This window comes from Sus scrofa, chromosome 7 (assembly GCF_054392235.1).
Source record: "Sus scrofa isolate SSC_HxYL_T2T_F1_AM1 chromosome 7, Sscrofa_HxYL_maternal_Yorkshire_Landrace_v2.0, whole genome shotgun sequence".
In the NCBI taxonomy this organism is placed as follows: Eukaryota; Metazoa; Chordata; class Mammalia; order Artiodactyla; family Suidae; genus Sus; species Sus scrofa.
The window spans coordinates 89,257,620-89,278,894 of record NC_139389.1 but is presented as its reverse complement, the minus strand read 5'-3'; the positions used below and the strand labels follow the sequence as shown (position 1 = coordinate 89,278,894).

The 21,275-nt window shown below is 38.7% G+C and overlaps 2 protein-coding genes and 1 pseudogene across 4 annotated transcripts in view; 1 reads left to right on the top strand and 2 right to left on the bottom strand.

Moving 5' to 3' along the window:
• The window catches only part of LOC100155519 (olfactory receptor 4F6-like), a 157,516-nt gene that overhangs the window by 1,017 nt on the left and 135,224 nt on the right, over positions 1-21,275 (top strand). For all 3 annotated transcript variants that reach the window (XR_014809260.1, XR_014809261.1, XM_084967001.1), the window contains exon 2: positions 8,013-8,142. The gene's annotated coding sequence lies outside the window, so the exon portion shown is untranslated. The remainder of the gene's footprint in view (positions 1-8,012; positions 8,143-21,275) is intronic.
• On the bottom strand, positions 478-1,419 carry LOC110261752 (olfactory receptor 4F15-like). Its single transcript, XM_021100065.2, has one exon. The coding sequence runs from the start codon at positions 1,417-1,419 to the stop codon at positions 478-480; it is 942 nt and encodes a 313-aa protein (XP_020955724.1).
• LOC100156769 (olfactory receptor 4F3/4F16/4F29-like) lies at positions 17,877-18,815 on the bottom strand (annotated as a pseudogene).

The window sequence follows — 21,275 nt, the reverse complement described above, 5'->3', positions numbered from 1 at the left end:
ACAAGGCTTCTCCTACAGGACTAGAAAACAGGGGGGCGTTTTATCTAATTCATAGAAACCGATACAGAGAGATAATCAAAAATGAAGAAGAATATGTTTCAAAGGCAAGAAAAAGATCAAACCTCAGAAAGATGGTCCCTTCTTCATGAGGATTAGCTAGTGGGGAAAGAAAGTGTATCAGTAGTCACTTGGATATTTTGTGTTTTGTTTGTTTGTTTGTTTTTTGTCTTTTTGCCTTTTCTGGGGCCGATCCTGCAGCATATGGAGATTCCCAGGCTAGAGGTCTAATCAGAGCCACAGCCACAGCAATGCGGGATCTGAGCCACCTCTGCAAACTACACCACAGTTCACAGCAATGCCGGATCCCTAATCCACTGAAAAAGGCCAGGAATTGAACCCACAACCTCATGGTTCCTAGTCAGATTCGTTAACCACTGAGCCATGACAGGAACTCTGATGTTTTGTGTTTTAATAAAGTCATTTATTGATTTTTCTAAAACTCATAAGCTGACAGAACATTCTCCTCACCGCCGTCTTCATCTCCCTGTTCCTGAGTGTATAGATGATTGGGTTGAGAAAAGGAGTTAAAACTGCATCAAACATGGCTAGAAATTTATCCAGATGTGTTGAAGGAGAGGGCCACATATAGAAAAAAATAAGTGGAACAAAGAATAAAACCACCACAATAATATGAGCTGTCAGAGTGGAAAGAGCCTTGGATGAACCCCCTGAGGAGTGTTTCTGGAGAGTGGCCAGGATGAAGATGTAAGAGAGGATGAGCAGGAAGAAAGCACCCAAGGAAATGAAGCCACTATTGGCAGTGATCATGAACTCCAGGTTGTAGGTATCTGTGCAGGCAAGTCTGATGAGCCGAGGCAGATCACAGTAAAAGCTGTCTAAGACATTAGGGCCACAAAAGGGCAAGCTGACTACAAAAGCCAGTTGGGCCAATGAGTGGGTTAGACCAATGATCCAGGCAACCACTACAATCAGAATGCATGTTTGTGGGCTCATGAGGCTCAGGTAGTGGAGAGGCTTACATATAGCCACATATCTGTCATAGGACATGGCAATAAGCAGCACCATCTCAGTGCCCCCAGCTGCATGGCTAAAGAAAATCTGAGCTATGCAGCCCCCAAAGGAGATGACTTTTTGCTTCCTGAAAAGATCACAGATCATCTTGGGTGCTGCAATAGAGCAAAATATCAGGTCAATGATGGAGAGATTAGCTAACAGAAAATACATAGGGGAGTGTAAGTAAGGGTCAGAGCTCACAGTGACCACTATGAGGAGGTTTCCCATCATACTAGACACATAAAAAAGACAAGAAAAGCAAAAAAGAAGGAGCTGGATCTCCCAGGAATTGGAGAGTCCCAGGAAGACAAACTCAGACACCACAGATTGGTTGGCTCCATTCATTGGCTCATGTAGTTGTTCACTCTCCTGTTACCTGAAGGTAGAAAACGAGACAATTAAAATTAATACAGTTGTTTTAATGCCATCTGTGGAAAGTAATTTTGGAAGTCAAATATTACCTAAGAATTTCACAAAACTCCAGTGGCATCCTTTAGCCACTGTTGCTATAGTTACATATGACAGTAACTGAGTTGCCAAGTGGTCTTGAGTGATCTAAGGCCTGGTACCTCAGGGTGCACCTGATGAAACCACAGAAAAAGGATTTGATATTAACTTGCTTTATCAGTCTGATGACTGTTAACCATCCTCTCCCTGGAGGAGCAATAACCAGTCACATATAATGGATTGGCAAAGGGAAACTATTCTGTTAACTAAAGATTTGTAAGATTGTGTGACTCTGGGAGTTCCCTTTGTGGCTCAGTGGGTTAAGAACCCAACTAGTATCGATGAGGATGAGGGTTCAATCCCTGGCCTCACTCAGTGGGTTAAGGATCCAGCATTGCCGCAAGCTGCAGCATAGGTCACAGCCTGGGAACTTCCATATGCCACAGGTTCTGGTATGAAAACAAACAAACAAACAAAAAAATAATCCTGTAACTCTGATCTCATTCTTCAAGCTAGAAATTATCCTTCCCTATTTGATACTTCCCAAAATAATGTTAATTCTTTAATATCCAGACCAAATGGTACCTCATCTGTCTAACCATCCTGATGACCCACCTATACTTTCACATTTACTTACAATATTTACAAACATTTATTTATGTTTGTTTCCCTGCATTTGATTAACAAAGTGCTCAAAGTTATAAATACTATGCCTTCAAATTTTTTTCTTCAAAAAGATCTTGCAAATTTTTAGGTGAAAAATTATTTTAAAATGTATGAATAATGTGACTAAAGTGTTTATTAACTCATTCCCTCCAATAAATATTTATCAAGAACCTACTATGTACCAAGAAGTAGTCTAAGTACTAGGAATATATCCAAAAACAAAATAGACAAAGGTCCTTATCCTCATGGATTTACATTTTGACAGAGAAAGAGAAAAAATTAAAAATAAATACACAAAAGTATATAAGGTGTCAAAATACTGAAGTTATTGTGAATAAAAATGAAGCAAAAAGAGGAACAGAGCAGTAGGAAACTTGCTATTATAACATAGGACTGAAAGGAAACCATGCTGCTAAGCTGACTGATCAGAAAGCTAATGAAGGTAAATGAGAACACATGAATGTATTCGGGAAAGGAATATTCCAGGCAGAGATAACAGCAAGAATAGGAACTCTGGAGGTGGGAGCTCATTTAGCATAGTCCTGAGAGGGTGAACCTGAATGTGCAGAGGATGACGCCCAGGAAGGGAGGGTGGGGAAGGCCTTGGAAGCCATTGTAAGGGCTTCAGTTGTTATTCTGAAAGAGATAAGCACCTGGATTTGAAACATGGAAACAACAAAATCTGGCTTACATTGTTAAAGGGTCACTCTGGCTGCTGTGTTGTGAACACAATTCAGAGTTTCAAGGACAGGATTTCCCATTGTGGCTCAGGGGTTAACAACCCTAACTAGCATCTATGAGGATGCGGGTTCAATCCCTGGCCTTGCTCAGTGGGTCAAGGATCTGGCTTTGCTGTGAGCTGTGGTGTAGTTTGCAGATGTGGCTCAGATCCCGTGTTGCTGTGGCTGTGGTGTAGGCTGGCAGCTGTAGTTCTGATTCAGCCCCTAGCCTGGGAACTTCCATATGCCATGGGTGCAGCCATAAAAAGATGGAAAAAAAAAGGGATTTTTCAAGTACAGGGAGATTATTACAAGCTACTGCAGTAACCCAAGCAAGAGATGATGGTGATTTAGATCAGGTGATTAAAGTAGAGATAATGAGAGGTGGTTATAATCTGGATACATTGAGATGATTGAGAGTGAAATGTCTAGCACTATAAATAACATTGACCATCTGGAGACTGTGAAATAATGAACCTCATTGCAGAATTTTCATTTGAAAATAAACAAAAGACCTAAATCTACAAAACTATGAAAGGTGCTGATAGAGTAAATATGAATTTAGTCATCAAATTTAATAAGGACTCTACAATAAAGAAGAAAGATGATATATAAATAGACATGCAGATGGGTGGAAGAGAAGCAAAGGAAGAAGCATTTCTAAACAATGGCTAACTGGTTATCTTTAGAAAGACTAAGAGCCAATAATGATCACACTCCATAAAAATATAAACTTCATTGAAAAATTCATTCTCTCTCCACAAAAAACTTGGCCATATACTAATGTATTCTCTCACTAGGTAGATAGAATTTTCTAGGCACTATAGAAATAAATCTGGGGAAGAATTAGACAATAAGATATGACAAGTCTCTCACATTGTTTTGTAAATTATTTCTTCTGATCACCTTCTGAGAGCAGGAGCTAGCTTATATGTAGCTATTTAAGCAATTGAGAGTTTTGATAGTTTAAAAAGCCAGATAAATTTGGAACATCAGGCACTATCCAAATATAATAAGTCTAAATAAGATATATCAGAATGAAACATAGGATAAGGGAAAATGGGAAATCTAGAAATAGGTTTGATGTTTTAAAAAGGAAAGGAAGCAAAGCAAGGAACTAAATACTGGAAGACATTAACATGAATATGGGTTGTGTCTTCAGAGTTTCAAAGAGAAGTGTTGCTCCTGGATGAATACCCAAATGCAGAGGAAGGCATCCAAAAGCCCATGAAAGAGGGATACCGAGCCATTTTCTGCTCCAACTTAAACTGAGCTTGTTCCCAAAGACCTCTTTGAATCCATTGTTCTTCAGGACTTTCATCTACCACCATACTTTTCTTAATTAATGACCATTAAAGTTACAATGACCCTTTAATATTTGCTGTCTAAACATGATCATTTGTTTTGAAGATTTACACGGATTTGGTCTCCTAAAAGAGATTCTCATCCATTTCAAGTTTATAGTTGAAGAAAATAGGGAGAATGAGTGTCCTACTAATAAACCCTAAAATAAACCCGTAAGCGTATAAAGTAAAATTCTGGTCCAGCGCAGATAATGCAACAGTGGCATATTTAAATCATCTAAGACATAATATTTGAGAAATCAGTGTATCTCTAGTTAGGCCATCCTTGTACTTTACTAATTTGACAGTCCAAAACTTCTCTGCTTCCAAATGAACTTTCTAGTTCTTTATTTTCAGCCTGTGTCCACTTACCTCTTGCTCTGTGAAAGTAAAATACAGATGTTATCAAGAATCCTTTCAAGTAAATCTTTACTGTACTTTAATTAAGTAACAAAATTAAACTATTCTTTCCATCCATCCTCTTAAGATCAATTTCTATACCCTGGATTCCTAAGTATGTTATTTTACTTATCTGTATCCATTTGACATTGTGGTGGCCAGAATCAGAAAGGGAGGGGGGAAAAAAACAAATAAATGTCCCAAAGCCATAGATCATCACAGAAGGATGAATTCTCCTTCAATAGCATTATAGCAAATTTTCTATATCACAGCTGAAAGTGATGATAAGTGTATAATTAGACATGCAGATACGGTCAGGTTTGTTCTCAGGAAGACAAGTTACCAGTCTATCCTTCTCCAAATTCTGTATGTGTTTGGTTCTAGTCCCAACAAATACCACAGAGAATGAGTCTCTAGAGATTTCATCCTTTTTCAACTTTTCTGTAAATATAGAAATAAAACACTATAAGTGGTTTTGACATCTAATTTCAGGGGTTATTAATTTCCTTCACTCCTATCAAATAAGTTAATAAGATAAGAAGTAAATAAGTCATTTACTTACTTACTTACTCTTTTCTAAGTCATCATTTGAACTTCCAAATCCCTTGCTTGTGCTAAAGACATTGCATTGCCCTGGCCCTGACTCTCATTAATGGCTTTGGTTTCACTCTGAAGCCTAAGAAACATTTCTAAGCATTAGCTAAAAGTCAGTCAGTTGTTTGCTCCACAATCTATAGCCCCTCGTATACTCCCTAATGAGATGTATTCCCTCCTCCCTATATTATAACCTATCTAACCACAACCCAAAAATATATTTTTTATCTGCAAATGAAGATTATGCTGGCACTAAGACTATTTTTATGAAACTGAACTTAATAGGTCAAGTTCTATATTTTTTCCTATTTTTATCTGGACTTTTCATTTTTCCACCTACCTGTTCCCAGACCACATCATCCTCAGAGAACTAGGATACCTTGGTAACTTAGCTTCTGCTTGTTTCACTGCTACTTCATAAAGAGCTGAAAGAATTTTAAATGGTAATTAATTAACAGCACTGAAGCATAGTGACCAGGTGATGCTGCATGTATGTTTGTTAGCTCATGTGGTCATGGGAATTGTCCCTGGAACCTGATTGGTTTGGAAAGAACAGCTGAAAGAAAGATTTTTTAGTGAGTCCCTGGAGAGGAAACCAAACTGAAACTGGGTATTTTAAGAACATCAGTTTGGGCCATTTTATTTGTCAATTCTTACTCACTCATTGGTGGTTTAAAATGATGTAGAATGCTTGGGGATTGTGGAGGCATTTAATCCAAATCATGAGGATTTCATTATAAATTTCAATCAACTGAGCACTCATGATGCTAAATAGGTAGGAGAAATTTATTGAGCCTCTTTCATATTACAGAAATATCACTGGAGAGAATAATAGTGTGGACCATCATTCAGTTGGGTGGTCAAAGTATCTGAGATCTGATGAGGGAGGAGGGGTTGACATGGGAGACAGAGCAGCAAGGAGAACATTTCAAGCAGAAGGAACAGCAGACAGATCTTAGAGGCAGGAGAGAACTCTGCCTCTTCTGCTCTTCAAATCCTGCTCAAAGCTCTCCATTCCCAAAAACCTACCAGAACTGACCCCCGAAACACACAAGCAACATATCAATTAGTCCATATCTCTTTGACACTTTCTGGACCTCCATCCAGGTGAACTTAGCAAGAATTTATTCATTAAAAAATCATCACTAATGACTTTAATTTTTTTATTTCACAGAATGCATGTGAACTTTCTAATTAACAAAATTAGGAGTTCTCGTCATGGCACAGTGGAAACAAATCTGACTAGGAACCATGAGGTTGCAGGTTTGATCCCTAGCCTCGCTCAGTGGGTTAAGAATCTGGCATTGCCATGAACTGTGGTGTAGGTTGCAGATGCGGCCTGGATCCTGTGTTGCTGTAGCTGATTCGACCCCTAGCCTGGGAACCTCCATATGCCACAGATGTGGCCCTAAAAAGCAAAAAAAGAAAAAAAAAATCAGAGAATTACAAATAAAGTCAAAGACCCTTTGATTATGACCCTTAACCAAAAGACCCCTGCCCTATTGTCTGGGGATAAATATCATGTGGTATGTGTTATTCCAGGCTTTGTTGTTTTGTTGGGGTTTTTTTGTTGTTGTTTTGGGGGTTTTGTTTTGTTTTTTTTTTTGTCTTTTTAGGGCCACACACAGGGCACATGGAGCTTCCTAGGCTAGCGGTCAAATCAGAGCCTCAGCTGCCAGCCTCTGCCACAGCCACAGCAATGCATGATCTGAGCTGTGCCAGTTCACTACAACACCATATCCTTAACCCCCTGAGTGAGGCCAGGGATCAAACCTGTGTCCTCATGGATACTAGTCGGGTTCATTACCACTGAGCCACAACAGGAACTCCTCCAGGCCTATTTTCTGCATTTGTTTCTACTTACCCTATTAAATTCTATGGCTATAGTTTATTTTCTTTATTGTTTTATAGATATTTTAGAGTATTAATCAAAGTCTGGACAGGAATAGATGTCACATTTATATGGGTGATTGGAGAGAGCTGATTGAAGGAATTCTATACAAGAATTTGGTCAAAGTTACAAGAACCAACAAAGGATTGTAAAGGCAGTCAGGGCTAGCAAGAGCAGAGAGCTCTTATCATCCCTGGAGATACAGAGAGATGGGGAAGGACTGGTTACTAGGACCACAAGTAAAAGCTGGAGGTGCAGAAGAAGGTAACCCAACAAGAGCTGTGAAGAGGAACATACCACAGTCCACTTCTATATAGACTTATCACCTGTATAGGCTTACAATGCATCCTATAGTATAGCAGGTCACCTTCTCAAGTGGTGCCCCAGCTATCAGTGTAACTCCTTCTCAGCAAGCTGTTCCATTAATCAATCAGTTACTTTTACATGATGAAGCATGTAAATAGAATAATGAGTTCCACATGTGCATGAGCTCATTATTACACTTCATTTGCTATAAAATACATCTTCTGGTTGGATGCAATGTTGTATAGACACCATGGTGAGGATAAGGAGTTCTATAATCTGCAAATGATTAGATTGGATGACTTGTAGACATGTGGAGGGTGTATCATTCAGAGTTTGATCAGAGAATTTGAAGCACCATAAGTGCTTAAGAATAAGGGAATTCTTATAGGGATTAGACTTTATGCAATGGTGGAAACAATGAAGCAGTATAAGTCTCTTATCCCTGAACCTCATGCTGAGCCTGAAGCCTGCAGAACCACCAGTCAGGAAGGGAAAATGGGCAGGAAGTGAAAGAGACCAAGAATACACTAGAAATGGGTCTTTCTCTCATTGCTTCCATTTTCTATGATACAGGTAACCCCTAAATAAGCTGATGCTCTTCATCATAAAGATGCACCTAGCCCTAGTCTTGGAAGACCTGATGTGGAAATCCAGTGGGAGCTGGAGGAGCTGCAGGCACAAGTTGTTGTCCCACACCAGCAAGGTGAGCCAGCAGCATGCTTGAGCTGTGACAGTACTTGCCCTATCCTGGCCTTCAACCAAAAATGACTACTGCTTCAATTCCTTCAAAATCTCAAACAAACTTTTCTTGTGGTGAACCCTAATATGGTAACATATATGGAAGTGAATTCTGGAAACATAATTCTGGTTTAGCTAAGTTCATACAGTATGAAGCCATGACAGTGGACTAGTAAGGCAAATCCATTGTGAAATATGTATCTATTCATGCTAGGATCAGTCACTGCCTCCTCCATGGTAAAAGATGTCCCATGTAATCAATGAGCCACCAGTAGCTGACTAATTCCCCCAAGGAATGTTGTCAAATTAGTTTCATCCATTGACAGCTTGGGAGCCCACAATGGTGGTACACAGATTAGCTTTTCTGAGGGAAAGTCTGTTGTATTGAGCCCATGCATAGCTTCCATCTCTGTCACCATGGCCACTGTGCATGTGTGCCCACTGATCAAGCCCTGGAGTGGTTAGGGGCAAGAGCCTTTTCTAAAATGGATACCCCCTGATGGGCATTTACATGAAATATCTTCATTGAGCACAGCACTTAAATTAACCAATCTAACAGACTATCAGTATCACTCCAGTTATTCATGTTAATACATTAACCCCTAAATCTCAGGTAAGTCCTTATATGTCAATAAATTCTGCCTTAGTCTCATATTTTGTCTTTTTTAGTATAATATCTTCAGAATTTACTCATATATGTGTTTCCCAAACTTTTGACAATATTGTCAAGATCCTACAAATTCTTCTACTATAAAACTATATATTATCTGAGCAGTCAGGTTCATTCAGACTTGGATGGTGGGTGGTGCTTCAAGTAAGGTGTTGAGAGATCAAGTGACTGTGACATCTAGTTGGATGTGGATTATAATTCCTTGCCTTTCATGAGCTCCATTTTTATACCATCACAAGTAATGATTTGATCAATCATAGTGTAACTGTATGCCACATACAGTCAAAGTTCAGCATCCCCCTGATGACAGAGCTATAGTGGAACCCCACAAATATGTGAGCCAACCATCACCAGAATCCCATTTTGAGGCACACTTTCCTGGGACTTCTCTTTGTACAAATACATATGTTAGGGTCCCACCAGGGAAATATGCATATTCAAATGGTGTAAAGAGGGAAATCTGAGGTACAAAGGAGTGGGCAGTATTGGAGGAACCAATAAGGAGTGGTAACATGTCCAAGACTGGCAACCACAGGGAGGCATTACCATGCCTCAGGCTGAGGGACAAGGGAGGGAACACTACCACAACCCAGAGAAAGAGCCGTAGCAACAGGAGAAGGCCACCAACAAGAGCTGAGGGCTGTGGTGGGGGAATACAGTAATTTCCAAGAAGCTCAGAAGGAAGGAAGTTGAGGGAATAAAGACCCAATTTCATTTATTCTTGTGCTCCAAGTCCCTGCAGTCTCTGCCAATAGACAGAACCAAGCAGAAGCCAGAGGGCAGGAGCCGCTGTTTGATCAACCAAAAGTTAATTGCAGGGCACAGAGTAGAGTGGACACAATGAAAATTAGATATGAAATGGCAATTAAAGAATAGCCATCAGAACAGCTTAACATTCTCCTATTAAAGGATATTTGATCTTTTCCAAATATTTGCTTTTATAAAGAAGGCCGTAACAAATATTTTTCACATATTCTTATACACATAGCAAGTGCTTCAAAGGCTATATAATGAGAACTGGAGTATCTAGGAAATACAGTTTCATTTTCATATATACTGGTAAATATTTCCATAACCACATGCAAGTCCCATAACCGTAAGAGTTTAATTGGGCAACAGAAAGAATATATACAGATATTTACTCATATGAGATATGAGTTATGGCAAGGGGGAAATTACTTTGCCAAAGAACACAGCTTATTGACGCCTTCCTTTCCACTTGGCTGTTGGACTCAGGACAGTGATCAGAGGACCACATCATTCCAGGACTTATATCCCTTATGAATTGAGGAATACCTCATCATTCCATTCTAACACAGAGAAAACCAAACTCTAATCTTCCTTCAGTATAATATTTGGTGGTAAAGCATTTTTAAGTTTTTAAAAAATAAATCCACCTCAACCTTCTACAGCTTTCCATCTCTACTGTGTTTTGTTTTCACTATCCTCTTTCAGATTTTGTAATAGCCAGACATTTTATCTTAGCATAAATTATCTTTCTCTCTGCTGATAAACAAAACCAGATCCTATTACTTTGCATAATCAAAACTGTTTTTCTTTGGCCTGTAATTACTGCTAGTACAGTCTCACAGGGAATTGCAACAAGTGAATGGGATCCAGCCTGACCTAACTACTTAGAAGCCTCCATAAATGTGCCTATATTCAACCTCTCCCTCCTTCATGAAGTCACTCTTGACCTCTCTACCTGAGGAGTTTTCTGTTTCTTGTGTTTCATTTTAAGTCTCCAAATGAATTTTAGGACTATCCTGCTTATCTTATTTCTCTATAATCACCAAAGTGTCTAGAGGAGTTAACAGGACTTCAGTAAAAAGCTGGAGTGCCCCATTTAAGTCGAAATATATTGAGGTTGATCATCAATCTCACTGTGGCTGTAGGGACTTGAGATGCCATCTGGGACTTTTATTAAAGATAGAATCTGTGTTTGATTTCATCATTCTTTGAACTACCTCTGTTTTAGCTCTTATTACACCTCATAGCAATTCTGTTATTTTTTAAAGAAGCTGCATGGTTAATGAAATGGCTATAGGCTTCAGTATATAAAAACTATATTCCACATTCTATCACTTAATACTTGCTGACCTTGGCTAACAACATACATTTCAGCTTTGAGCCCTTTTTTCCATGGAGAAAACTAATGTCTTACAGAACTAAGAATGGGAGATAATATATATCACCACGCTCAATTAATTCTTCCTCTTTAGTATCTCTGATAATGGAAACAGCATATATATCCACAATGAGGTCATATATAAGTAAATGATTTTTAATCAACACAATGGAATGAATTATTTAGAAAGTAAACCAAATGAACCAGATTTATATTTGTCATCATGAAAAAAATCTCAAAATATAATATTAAATAGAAACCATCAAGTTACAAAATAATACAAGTGATATCATTTTTGCAAATTTCAAGAATTTAGTCATTTAAAAGAGCAAAGAAAAACAAAAATCTCTTGTGGTGCAGTGTTCCAGCATTGTCACTGCAGTAGCTTGGGTCACTCTTGTGGCATAGGTTCGATTTCTGGCCTGGAAATTCCTCATGCCTCAGGTGAAGCCAAAAACAAAAACAAAAACAAAACAAAACAAAACAAAACAAAAACACCCAAAACCAAAACCACTCAATTATTTTTAAATATTGCTAAATGTATATGTATATATTCTATTATACATATAGAATGTATAATGGAAGTATAAAAGCTTAAAGAAGAAGGCTGTCCAACAACTTCAGAATAGTGATTTTCTCTGATGAGGGAAAAAGAGACATCTGATAGGTTGGGTGATTTCAATTTTATGTGTACTCTTTTACCACTTTTATAAAAAGATAACTGTTCTTTGTTCTTTAAGTTAAATACACAGTGCCAATCATACAGATTTTGGTACTTTTTAAATGGATGAAATATGTTGCAATTTCTTTTTTAATTTAAGACTCTGCCATATATATATGTGTGTGTGTGTGTGTGTGTGTGTGTGTGTGTGTGTGTGTGTATGTGTGTGTTTTACTTTCTCTTCTCACTGCCCCTCGTTTGTCACTAGATCTACCACAGAATCTCATCAGGAGTCATTCCTTCAAGTGTTTTTCCTATTCCAATGAAATCCAACAGCTCCAGAAGAGACCCAGTCATAGTGTTAATTGTTTTTAATGAGTCTTTTTTTTGCCTCTAGATGCACATTAAACCCATAACAGAACATTCAAATTCATCTGGAGTCCAGTTCTTTCAAGCCTCATTTTCTACTTCATTTTTCCTAATTCCTTTTTTGCACCCCATGATCCAACAAAATCTATTTATTACCTGATAATGTCACACACTACACATGCCTCCATGCCTTTAAATATACTGATTCTTTGTTCCCACTTCCCCTTCCACCATCTCCACCCATTGCTCATATCTCAAACTAAACTCCTCTTCACAGCCTAAGCATATTCATACCTTCCTCCACAATGTTCCTATTCATACCATTGTATTCATGCCCCCAAAGCATCACTTATCACATTAAATTATAGCTAGTTTTATATGTAAATGGGTTGGATGAATAATTGTGTTTATCCATTTTTGTAACTGCTAACACATGCTTAGAATAAAAAAGGAGGGCAGGAGACCCTAAAAATATTGCCTTTGTCAAAAATTGGTTAAAGGATTCAGTGATGTGAAAATTATGACCTATAAATAACAAAGATAGCTTTAAACATGGGAAATCATATTGCAATTGAAATATTAATAGGTATAGCAGATTACATACTTATATCACAGCTTAAGAAAGAGTGGATGATTGAAAAACATGAAAATATTATAGACTATGTAACTAAGAATGATGGATAAGACTTAGAAAAGTTTTGAAGAGACAGGAAAAAAAATAGGAAAAAGATTATAAAAGTGAGGAGAGGAATGGCCAAGATAGCAGAATGGGAAGAACATAAGCTCATAGCCTCCAAGTTACAAGTATTTATGGGGCAACTATTGATGAGAAAGACCAGAAGTCTAGTAGAAAAGATCTATATCGAAGGATATAAAAAAGGAACCACAATGAGATGGGTAAAAAATATGGAGTCATGGTTTAGTCAAGCCCCACACCCCTGGTTGGGAGACCCACAAATGGAAGGAAAATCACAACTGCAGAGGTTCTCCCCAAGGAAAAAGGGGTCCAAGTCTCACATTCAGCTCCCCAGCCTAGGGATCCTGCACTGGGAAACAAACCACCAGAACATTTCTTTGAAGGCGAGTGGGCTTAATTTCAAGACAGGCAGAAAGCTGTGGGAAATAAAGACTCCACTCTTATAGAGTGCACCCAAAATGGAACATGATCCAGGACCCAAGACAGAAGCAGTTATGTGGGGAAGAAAAAAAAAAAAAAGAAAAGAAAAACCCTGCCCCACACACATCTGCTGATCCTGAAAGCCTCCTGGAGAGGCAGAAGGCACCTGGAAGTCACTCTGAGAATGCAGACACTGGGAGTAGTAATTTAGGGGAGCTCATTCCACCTCATGGATACTAATGCTGGCAAGTGCTCCTTGAGAATCCTCCCTCTAGCTTATTGGCACTGGGACTGACCACCCATCAGACTGTCAACACAAGTATTGGAATGCCTCAGGCCAAGCAGCTAGCTGGGTAGAGACACAGCCCCACCTGTGAAGAGGCCTAGAAGTCTTAAGAACCCCCTGAGTCCACAGACACTCTGGGACCCAGCCCTACCCACCCATGATTGGGTCTTGCCCACCAATATGCCTGTACTAGCCCTGGTGCCCACAGGGCCCTGCAGCCAGAGACCCGAGGAAAAAGCTCTGCCCACCATTGGACCAGCACTATCTTCTGGAACAGCTTTGACCACCAGTAGACAGACACCAGTTCTGGGATCCCCTGGGCACCAACTCCACCCACCAATGGGCAAAGACCAGCTTTGAGACACATTGAATCCCTCAGCCAGCCACCCTAAGATTCAGCCCCGCTCACTAGCAGAAGACACCAGATTTGGGACACACTGGATCCTGTAACCAGGCATATCAGGAACTCACTGGCCCACCAGCAGGCTAACACTAGATCTGGAACCCCTGGCTCTGTAGCCACACCCTAGGACCTGAATCTTCCCATCCACTTGGGGACCCCACAGCTAGCTGCCTCATGACCTGGCCCAACCCACAAGTGGCCGGCAGCCTCCACACAATAAGCGCCTGGCAGCTAACCAGACTTGGAGCTATCCACACCTAATGGACCACCAACAGTATTCAACCCAGCACAACAGAAGGAGTCACACAGCCCACAAGCGAGGCACCCCTATAGCATGTAGCTCTGGTAAATGAGGGGAATGCATTCTGGGATGCATAGATTGTCTCTTTCAAAAGGCCACATTTCCAAGTTCAGGAAACATAATCAACCTATCAAATACATAGAAATAAAAACAGAAAACATGGACAAAATGAGATGAGAGAAATATATTCCAAATGAAGGAACAAGATAAAACACCAGAAGAACTAAGCAAAGTGGAAATAAGTAATCTACTCAATGAAGATGTTTATTTTTTAAAGAATTTTTAAAAAATGATGACAACCTAAGAGACCTCTTGGAGAGAATTAAGCATACTAGCATTTACATTATAGGGACCCCAGAAGGCGCACAGGGAGGGACAGAGGACCAAGTACATACATGCAGGAGAACTCCCATAAACTATCAGCTGACTTTTCAGCAGAAAGTGGCAATAGACCAGAAGTGAGTGGCATTATGTATTTAAAGTGATGAAAATGAAAAGAGCTACAGCCATGAACACTCTCCCCAGTCAGGCTTTCATTTAGATTTGATAAAGAGATCAAAAGTTCAGTACCACTAAGCCAGCTTTACAAAAAATTTTTAAGGTACTTATCTAAGTAAACAAGAGAAGGCCACAACTAGAAATATGAAAAAATCTCATTGGTAAAGACAGAAATACAGTAAAGCTAGTAAATCAACCACTTATAAATCTAATAAAAAGGTTAAGAAACAAAAAGATGAAATAAGCGCAAGCATTGTTAGTAAGTTAATCAACAAAAGAGGAGGCAGGAATAGAGAAGACAGTCCCTTCAACAGAGACTGGGAAAACTGGCTATCTACATGTAAAATAATAAGATTAGAGTATTTCCTCACACCTTAAATTATAGACACCTAATGTACAGCATGGTTAATATAGTTAAAAATAATGTTATATACTTGAAATTTGCTAGGATAGTAGATATTAGGTTAGGTATTCTCACCACAATAAAAGCGGGGAGGAAGGTAACTATAGATGTGAAAGATGTATTAATTAGTTATTATATTAATTAATAATATTTCACAGTGATCAAAACATCATGTTCTACAATCTAATATATACAATTTTTATTTGTCAATCTTATCTCAATACAGTTGGGGGAAAAAGAAATGAAAATAAATCCATATCTACTGTTGAAATATAGACAACTATTTTCTCAACAGATGCGATGCATAAACCATCTCAAAAGAACCTCCCCCTTAAATACATAAACTAAGCAGAGAGTTTGTGTCTGTCAGAAAAGGCTGTGCTTGATACTTAGTTTTCTTTCTTTCTTCTTTTTTTTTTTTTTTTCTTGTAGTTGGGTACTGTGGAGGAGTCTTACTGTATAGAATCAGGAAGCACTGTATCATTTGTTCATTCACTTCCAGCTGTCAATAGGTCAGTCATTAAAAGTAGCTCATCTTCTGCCTGGACTAGTACAAACTCTGGTTCTATGAGAATGAAGGAATCTTTTGACTATCCATTCAGGTTTCAGTTTTCTCCTCAAATTATATGACTCTTTCACGGACTAAATATTTCCAAGGAGTAGATGGTGCAGTGCCCTCAACTCATGCATAATTGAGTTTGAATATGAGAATGTCACAAAGTTATTTTACTATATAAATCATCTCTGAGTCTTGATCACTTTGAAGAGTAAATAGATGGATATTTTAATGATATATTAAAATAACAACACAAATCTTGAATAGCATTATATTTTATTGAGTTGGTAGGTGTTTTATGGTTGTTATTTAATGTTATTAACTAGAGAGAGAAAATATTCAGATTTTTTAGAAGTACGGTCAAGATGGACCTACCAACTTGGGAGGCAGTGGAGTATGGTGATTAACGGTAGGGATGCTGGAGCAAAAAAACACTTGGATTTACAACCCAGCTCGACCACTTAGCAGCTATATACATACAACATCCCTCAGCTAAAGGCTAATTGGCCAAAAAGAAATATCTCTCGCCTAGTCAAGTTAATGTCTTAGCCTATTATTGTCAAAAAAAATATTTTGCAATGAATTAATAATTTTAAAGAAGTTCAAGATAATATAAGAAAAGTTTATATGAGAGAGTAAAATAGGAGTTCCAGCTGTGGTGCAACAGGATCAGCCTTGTCTCTGCAGCAGCAGGGAAGTGGGTTTAATCCCCAGCACAGTGAAGTGGGTTAAGGATCTGGTGTTGCTGCAGCTGTGGGGCAGGTCACAGCTCTGGCTTGGATTCTGTCCCTGATCTGGAAACTGCATATGCCACGGTAAGCTGAGGAAAAAAGAAAAGAAAAGAAAAGAAAAGAAAAGAAAAAGAGTAAAATAATTTCTAAAAGAGGTCTGAAACCCATCTGTGATTTAAGAGAATGGATTCATTACAAAGATCTACCAGAAATTGATAACCTATAGGTTATATGAATATATAAGTGACATTTTTAAAGAGTCTTTAAAATAAGTTGGCATCAGTATGTTTTTATCATAGTGATTAGTTTGTGTGTCAAAAGCTTAGTTTACTTACAGGTCAGGAAGATTTTGTCTCTGGCCTATATTACCTTTGGATCCCCCAAAATTCTAAAGTGCCTTAGCTATTCAGTCATGGAAAATATGATCCACTAATAGATACAGATCAAGGAATGCAGTAATACTCATATATGAAATTCTTGACCCATACTTAATTGCCAGATTTTGGTAGCAATAGGAAAAGTTATGATGACTGCCCTATAGAGTATTTATTAGAGGAGAAAACTAGTACAGACATGAATACTATTTAATTGTGGGCTTTTAGTAAGTGACATAAATAAAATGCATGGATGAGTGATAATATTATCATGCAGTTATAACTAAGACCCATTTAAGAAATGTGGGTAGGGAGTTCCTGTCGTGGCGCATTGGTTAACGAATCCGACTAGGAACCATGAGGTTGCGGGTTGGATCCTTGCCCTTGCTCAGTGGGTTAACGATATGGCATTGCCGTGAGCTGTGGTGTAGGTCGCAGACGCGACTTGGATCCCAAGTTGCTGTGGCTCTGGTGTAGGCTGGCAGCTACAGCTCTGATTGGACCCCTATCCTGGGAACCTCCGTATGCCACGGGAGTGACCCAAGAAATGGCCAAAAAAAAAAAAAAAGAAATGTGGGGAAAGGGTGCTGAAAATAAAGAAGGAACGTGGAAACAAATAATCATATGAATTGATACTAATGAAGAGTAATGACCTTCTTGGTCTTATTTCTGCTCCCTAAAAGGGGAAAATAAAACAACTAATTATTATGGAAGTTTTGTAGGTAATCTGAGAAAAGGAAATTAACCAATTTAAAGCAAGGAAAGAATAACAGAGAAGAGGAATATACTAACTTCCAAAACAATATTGGACAAGTTTTGTTCATCACCTTTTGAAGGATAAGACAATTGGAAATGGTGGATTAAGGTGAAAATTAGCTATAATTTGAAGCATTTTACAGAGTAATTTTATGGAGAACAAGCAAAAAATATTTCTTAATTATTAAAAAAAAAATCACCCAGAGATATGATGAATAGTAAACAAAATAATTAATATAAACTGTCCAGCACGGGGTCGGAAACACAGAAAGCCCCAATGTTGGAGCTCTTTATCCTTATTAATTACAGTTCTAGAGATGCGCAACAACATGATAAATACCTAAATGTAACGAACACATAAAATTAATAGAGATCTAAAATTCCAATGACATTATTTTTTTCTGTTGTCATTGAGGGCAGAGCTAATGTCTTTTATCTTAGAGTATTTAAGATATCTTCCTGTAACTCACAAGCTGATGGCAGAGTTTCTTCATTCACGCCTTCATCTCCTTGTTCCTGAGTGTATAGATGGCTGGACTCAGAAAAGGAGTGAAACCTGCACCAAAGATAGCAAAAAACTTGTCCAGCTGTGATGAGGGGAAGGGCCAGGTGTAGAAGAAGATTAATGGCCCAAAGAACAAAACCACCACAGTGACATGAGCTGACAAAGTGGAGAAGGCCTTGGATAAACCACTCGAGGAGTGTTTCCAAACAGTGACCAGAATGAAGACATAAGAAATAATCAGGATGAAGAAGGAACCCACAGAGATGAGTCCACTGTTGGTTGTGACCATGAATTCTAGCCTGTAGTCTCTGTGCAAGCAAGTTTAACGAGTTGGGGGAGGTCACAGTAAAAGCTGTCCAATGCATTGGGACCACAGAAGGGCAAGTCTACAACGGAAGCCAATTGGGCCACTGAATGGATGACACCAAGGGCCCAGGAGGCAGCCAAAATCAAAATGCACATTCTTGGGTTCATGATGGTCAGGTAGTGGAGAGATTTACATATGGCAACATATCTGACAAAGGCCCATAGCAATGAGCAGCACCATTTCTGTGCCCCCAATAGCATGAATATAGAAGATCTGAGTTATACAACCCCCAAAAGAGATGGCTTTGAGTTTTCTGAAAATGTCATAAATCACTTTGGGGGCTGTAATCAAGCAAACCCCCACATCAAGAAAGGAGAGGTTGGCCAATAGAAAGTACATGGGGGAGTGATAGTTAGGGTCAGAGCTCACAGAGAACACAATGAGTAGGTTTCCTATCAGGCTCACCACATAGAACACAGAGGAAAAAAGGAAAAGAAGAAGCTGGATTTCCCGTGAATTAGAGAGTCCCAGGAACACAAACTCAGACACAGCAGAGTGATTGACTCCACCCATTGCCTTTGCAAGCAGAGGTGACACAATTTTACCTGAAAAAGAAAGTAAAGAAGACATCAATGTTGTAGGGAGTCAGTGACTGCATGAGTTTCAAGTCATGAATAAAAAACGTTGTCTTACTTACAAATCCATTAAATTGTAGTTGCAGAAAATAGGCAGTAACTCATTGCCACAAAACACTGCTTCTAACACCCCAGCCTCCCTAAAATACTCTCAGTTTCCATAAGAGGCAGCATAGGAGTGCCTTGGAGTAACCTGAGGAAAGAAAGAGGAAATGGAATATAACTTACTCATTTGTCTCTCACAGTTGGTTATTCCTGCCCATGGAGTTTGAGACAATTTTGATGACCTTCCCTTTCCTTACTCCCTTAATTACCTGCTACATGCAATGCCATTAGTCTTATCAATACTCATTAATACTCTCTCATGTTTAGCCTTGCTATCACAGTTTTATCAAATCACTTTCCTCTTTCACATAAGATAAAAGATAATACAGAAACCCCCAAATTTTCCAGCTTTTGTCGCTCAGCTGGAGTGAAAGTGATCACATAGCTTAAGCTGTGAGAGTATATGATGGAATTAGGACATGCCAGAAAAGAGGTTTGTGCTGCAGCAGCTAGACATGGATGAGCTAATGCAATGTAGCAAACCAAATTCTACGTGATTGGTATTTGTAGATCATTGTCCATGTGATGATCACACAATTTCAGAAAGAACCTTGCATTTGGAAGCACAAGATTTGTGATCAAGTCCTAGACCTAAGTCTGTGGGAAGCTAGAATAAGTTCTTTCTCCCATCCTGTCCACACTTGACTCATTGCTTGAATTCATTTACATTATCAGTAAAGTATAAGGAACTGGGGTGGGAGATGCTAGGTAATCCTTTCAAGTTGGACATTTCTGTGATTTTATAACAGAATGCCAGCGCAGGATGTAAGGAAGCTCACCACAATGATGGCATTCTCCACATTTGAGTGCTACCACCATCTTTACCCTCATCTGCAGCTGGTTTTATGTCCCATATCCAATAGAAAGCCTTCTCTTCACCTTAATCTCCTTCTTCTCTAATTCCTTTTGCATAACTTATGACATATTAGAATATTATTATAGATTTTCTATGTCATTTATTTTGCCCTTTACCATACCCATAAGTAATCCATAGAACAAACATTTCCTAGATGTCTAATTAGCAGAATGCATTGTTCCAGGACACTGTGGACTTCTGGAAGTGTCACAATATTATTCACTACCTTTAAGGCTTTGCGTTTTAGCCCACAAAAAATAAAAATGATAAAAATGTACTTATATAAAAATGTCAAATAAGTATAATCATAAAATTTTTGAAGTAGAAAAAATACCCATGAGCCTGACTGATCAGGGCTATCTTAGGTAAAAAATTAAGATCTATGCTGCACTTTGAGACATGGATATAATTTATTTGGCTGTACAGCTTCATATTTGATATTAAAGAATTGATGAGACTCAATCAGGTAACATCTCCCAGTCTGAAGAAGTTTTGGTGAACTAGCTATGAAAATATAACCCACATCAAAACAAAAACAGTGGCTATCTTGGGCAAAACACCACAATAACATCTTTATATACATGTTCAAAAACCATAAAAATTGCTAATATTAGCTCCTTTTCACAGTGAGCAAAATAGAGACCATGAGAAGGGAAGCCCCAGGTTAGACTATTAAGAGGTAGAATTTATATTGATTCTCAGATCTGCTTTTAACCACTATACAGAGAAGATTTTGCTCTTTTCTCATAACTCTGATTATTTAACACCCCTTAGTCCCTCTCCAGTGCCCCACATTCTACTCCCAGCATCCGAGGCTGATCTAAGTGAGAGAGAAGGAGGCTTTGTCCTCAAGTGTCCATAAGCATCTGGGTTTCTTAAAGTGCTTCAAACACAGTCATAATTTATCCTACATATTTAAATAACCATGGTCAGAAAAGGCAAATCTGCATAATGCCTGATCTCAGAGCTCCTGGTGGAGTTCCCAGACTGCCATTGTCCTGGCCCACATGAATTCCTTTCGCTTCCCATAGAGACTCTGCTCGCAGTGCTCTCTTATTAACAGGGGAAAGAAAGGGGCTCTGTCTTCACAACAGGAGATGAAATAAAGCCCAGAACTAAACCAAGTCAAATTCCATTCACACTTACCATACTGCCTCCTAACTTTTCTAATTCCCTTTCTTGGGTCTCAATCTTGGATAGCAATGGATTAAAGGAAAAAAGTAATTTCAGTTTCTGACTACATGTTCTCTTTCCTCTCATGCGTATTGATTCTTCTTTAAGCTCAACTGAAATTGTTTCTATTGCACAAGGTAGCAATTAATTGATTTATTTACAAATGATCCTTCACCAGAGATGTTTATTCAATACTGACCTTGGGAATGTCAACATTATACACCAATATCCCTAAGCTATTTCTATATTTGTCACCAACACACT

What these genes read in the sequence shown, in the direction of transcription:
- LOC110261752 (XM_021100065.2), bottom strand. Translation starts at nt 1,419, where the DNA reads ATGAATGGAGCCAACCAATCTGTGGTGTCTGAGTTTGTCTTCCTGGGA.